General features: G+C 59.0%; 1 protein-coding gene across 1 annotated transcript, besides 3 other annotated features; it reads left to right on the top strand.

Annotated features, from left to right (window-relative positions):
* Window positions 1-48: 48 nt before the first annotated feature.
* Window positions 49-80: a microsatellite.
* A 659-nt stretch (window positions 81-739) lies between these two features.
* On the top strand, window positions 740-2,824 carry Tco025E_03685 (uncharacterized protein; the record flags this gene model as incomplete). Its single annotated transcript, XM_029370603.1, has 1 exon — window positions 740-2,824. One exon carries the CDS (start codon window positions 740-742, stop codon window positions 2,822-2,824), a length of 2,085 nt encoding a protein of 694 aa, XP_029229380.1.
* A 262-nt stretch (window positions 2,825-3,086) lies between these two features.
* Window positions 3,087-3,109: a microsatellite.
* A 303-nt stretch (window positions 3,110-3,412) lies between these two features.
* Window positions 3,413-3,434: a microsatellite.
* Window positions 3,435-3,564: the final 130 nt, after the last annotated feature.

The following is a 3,564-nucleotide window of genomic DNA, read 5'->3' as shown; positions in this document are numbered from 1 at the left end:
AATTTTGTTGATTATTTCTTTGGAAGATTCGGTTTGCGGTGCTCGCTGGAAAAGAAAAACAAGAAGAAGAGGAAGAAAAAAACAGGTCGTTGTTTCTTGGCAGCGGCGTTGCCTAGGCACCCGGGCGCTAACTCCTAACAGGGAGGCATTGTCGTCACTTCACCCCTCCCCTCCCGCTCTGCATGCACGCGCGTGTCGAGAGACGTGTCCTGCGGGGGAGGTCGCCGCCGCCCAGCGTCCCACGCGCCGCGACCGGCAGGGACGGGCGGCGTCGCTTCTTCCGACGGCGTGTGTGCACGTGCGCGTGTGTGCGGGCGAGTGATAGAGTAAATTCGAGGGAAGTGAGCGACACCTGCCCGCAACGGTCGCCTCGCTGCGACCCCGCTGTTTGCCCCATGTGAAAACCTACTTGCCCACACCCACACACGCAGTGAGGGGATCAATTTATTGTTGTTGTTTTTTTCTTTCTGACGGCGTCGCGGCGGTGTGTGTTTCCCAGGGGCCTCTCGCATCTACCACGGAGCACATCAGAGCAACACAGCACTAGAAGGGCCGGGACCGCAGCGACAACAGTCAACGAGAGGGCGGTACGCTGCGTGGCGCGCAAGCGACCTGGAAGTAAGGGGAAGGGCAAGGCAGGGCAGGAAGGGGCACGCCCATTTTTGTGCACACTGCCGCATACATTACACGCCGGCCTGAGGGAAGTAATACCCTTCTCTGCGGCGAACTGAACGTCAAAATGTCTCGGCGCTCGCAGTGGGAGAGCATGCGGCAAGAGGCACGGAGTAGAGTGTACGAAGTGGATTCCTCGCCCGCCGTGGAAAGTGCACCCAATCACGATCCCTGGTTTGGTACACCGGGCGAATCTGCCGAGCGCGTTTGCCTGCTATCCCGCAAGCCAGGCTGCCTGGAAGGGAAAGGCGCAAACCATCCAGAAGAAGACACTACTGGGAAGGGAAAGGAGCGAGGTAAGCGGGCCGCCAAGGCAGGCGCGGACGCCGAAGAGGAAGATGGCGACCACATCGACGCCGTTCGTAGACTTCATAGCGTAGAGAAGGCTGAGGTGTCGTTGGTGCCGGTCCTTGAGCCCCACCCTAGTCCTCCATTGGGAGACATTGTCTCGGCGGAGACGACATACAACAGCTATTTAGTGCTGGGGACCCCGCATGAGGAGAGGCGTGCGCTCGCGGCCAGCGGCAGTTTCTCTGCGGGAGAAAATATACGGGAGTTGAGTACGGCTGGCAGCGATAACGGTGTCATGTCGCTCCAGCTTGAACTAGCACAGGAGAAGAGAAAAAACATTCTCGCGGAGCAGCGCCTGTTATCGCTAGATAGAGAGATCAAGGAGCTCCGAGCGGAGAACATGCGAAAGGTGGCAGCTGCTGCAGAGGATGCAGCCGCCATAAAGGTGGTTAGTGCCGAGAGGCAGCTGACGGGAGCAGGAGGAGGAGCCGCTGCGCCGGGCGCTAGAAGTGGCGGTGGCCCGGCATACTTGGAGCAGATGGTGAGGGAGCTGCAGGAGGAGCTGGACATGATGAAGGAGTACACGAAGGAGTTGGAGGCGCGTCTGGCGGAGCGGTCCAGCGCCTTGGAGCGACGCTGCCGGGAGGTGGAGCAAAAGGAGCACCGCATCCGCCAGCTGGAGCGCACCATGGCGGATGAACTGATCCGACGCTCCAAGGAGGAGCCCGCGGAGAAGAGTGCGGCGAGTGTCACGCCTACCCCGGCCACCGCCGCCGCTGATGACGGTAAGCATCAGTCCCGCAACCACAAGGAGCGTCATCATGAGGGCGCCGGCGACGCACATGAGGAGCCTGAGAAGGCACCGCGCGAGAAACTGATAGGCGGCGTGGCGGTGCCCTCCGTGGTTCGTCGCGCCATCGTCCTAGCGCGCTCGCGCTCGGATCAGGAGCATCCGGTGGGGGCCGGCGCCCATGAGCCGGCGACGCAGGGATCCTCTGCGCCGCCTCGCGCACGCGCACCGTCCTCCGATCCCCCTGCGTCGCATGAAAAGCCGCGGCAACGGTCCTCCTCCGCGTCGCAGCAAAATCCGCAGACAAGCGGCCACACCACGCGCAGAGCCGGCGCCGCGCATGAGCCCGACCATAGCGCTGCTGCCCGTAATGAGGGGCATCCCCAGCAGCCTCGGGCGCGGTTGGCCTCCGTCCCCACCATGCCGCGAAGTGCCTCTTTGCTCGGCCGCCGAAGCATGACGCCGGTCGCCACTTACTCGCTGAAAACACGTCGCAGGGATATTGCCGAAACGCCGGCGCCAACGCCCATGCGTCCGTTGCGTGCCCCACGAAAGAAGCCGGTTTCCAAATTGGTCAACCCCGACGCGAGGTCCTCGGTGAAGCGGAAGAGCGCAAGCCCCACACCACACGTCAAGCATGCGGGTGATTCGCTGCACGCACACACGGCCCTGGCTTCCTCGACGACGTCGCGTGTTGGCGTCGCCCGGCCGCCGCCGCTGGAGTCCTCCGTGCTGTCAGTGTCGGCCATGAGCGCAAACGCGTCTACGCTGCATCACGCAGAGACACGCTCCGTCGTCTCAACCGGTCGTTCGCGGCCACGCATCAGCCACGATGACGGCGGCAACACAGTCATCCAAACCAGCACCACGACCGTGGTGACGCGCAGCGTCAAACGACACGACACCCCAGTGCTGGTGCCCCAGCCACGCCTGGATCTCGTGGAACCTGTCCGCTCGGATCAGCCCTTCATTTCTGAGAAGTTCTCCGCAACGACGTACCGGCCAAATCGGCTGCGACGGTATCACAAGGAGGAGTCGAGCGATCCTGCGTTGAGTCCTCCCCTAGCGTGAGGTGAAGTACCCGGGCGTTGCCCGGTAGCTGGCGCCTAAAAAAGCGTGGCGCAAAAGGGGCGGGGTGTGCGGGGAAGGCAAGAGCGACAACAAAGAAGTGCGGATCGATGAACCGAAGGAGTGAGTTTGTTTGGAGGCAGCTGCATATATGGAGTTACACATAGAGAGAGAAGGACCTATGCGCCTAGGCAAAGCCGATGAAACGTGGAGCTATAATTAACGTACGTGCGATGAAAGTGGTGTGGGGTCCCGCAAGAAGACGAACAACAACAACAGCAACAAAACGATAATAGTAAAAAATAATAATACCAAAGGTCTGGGATGGTAGAAAAACAAAGAAAAACACGCATACACGCACGCAAAAAAAAAAGCGGGATAAGAAGAAGATCCAATATACAAAGAGGCTGAAATTGTTGGAAGTGTAGCCGCGGAAGCAGAAAGAGGGGAGGTGGATGCGCAGTGGAGGTGAAAAATGAGGGAAACTGTCACGCATCAGCTGACGTTGTGTATGCGTGTGTGTGACGGGAGCGGGCTATTGGAGAAGGAGCAGGCAAACTCCGGTAGACGTCACATTAACAGCGAAAGCAAATATAATATATATATATATATAGGCTTGTTTCATTTCCCCTTTTCTTTTATTGCCAATGTTATTTTTCTTTTTCTTGTTATGGTCCGTTTTTTTCTTTCCTTCTATTATTCTTCTATTCCTCCTCAGCTCCACCCCATCTCTTTCATTTGCC

This window comes from Trypanosoma conorhini, assembly GCF_003719485.1.
Source record: "Trypanosoma conorhini strain 025E chromosome Unknown Tco_14.4_contig_00171, whole genome shotgun sequence".
Classification (NCBI taxonomy): domain Eukaryota; phylum Euglenozoa; class Kinetoplastea; order Trypanosomatida; family Trypanosomatidae; genus Trypanosoma; species Trypanosoma conorhini.
Note: the sequence above shows the minus strand (reverse complement) of the source record. Positions and strands in the feature narration are given on the sequence as shown.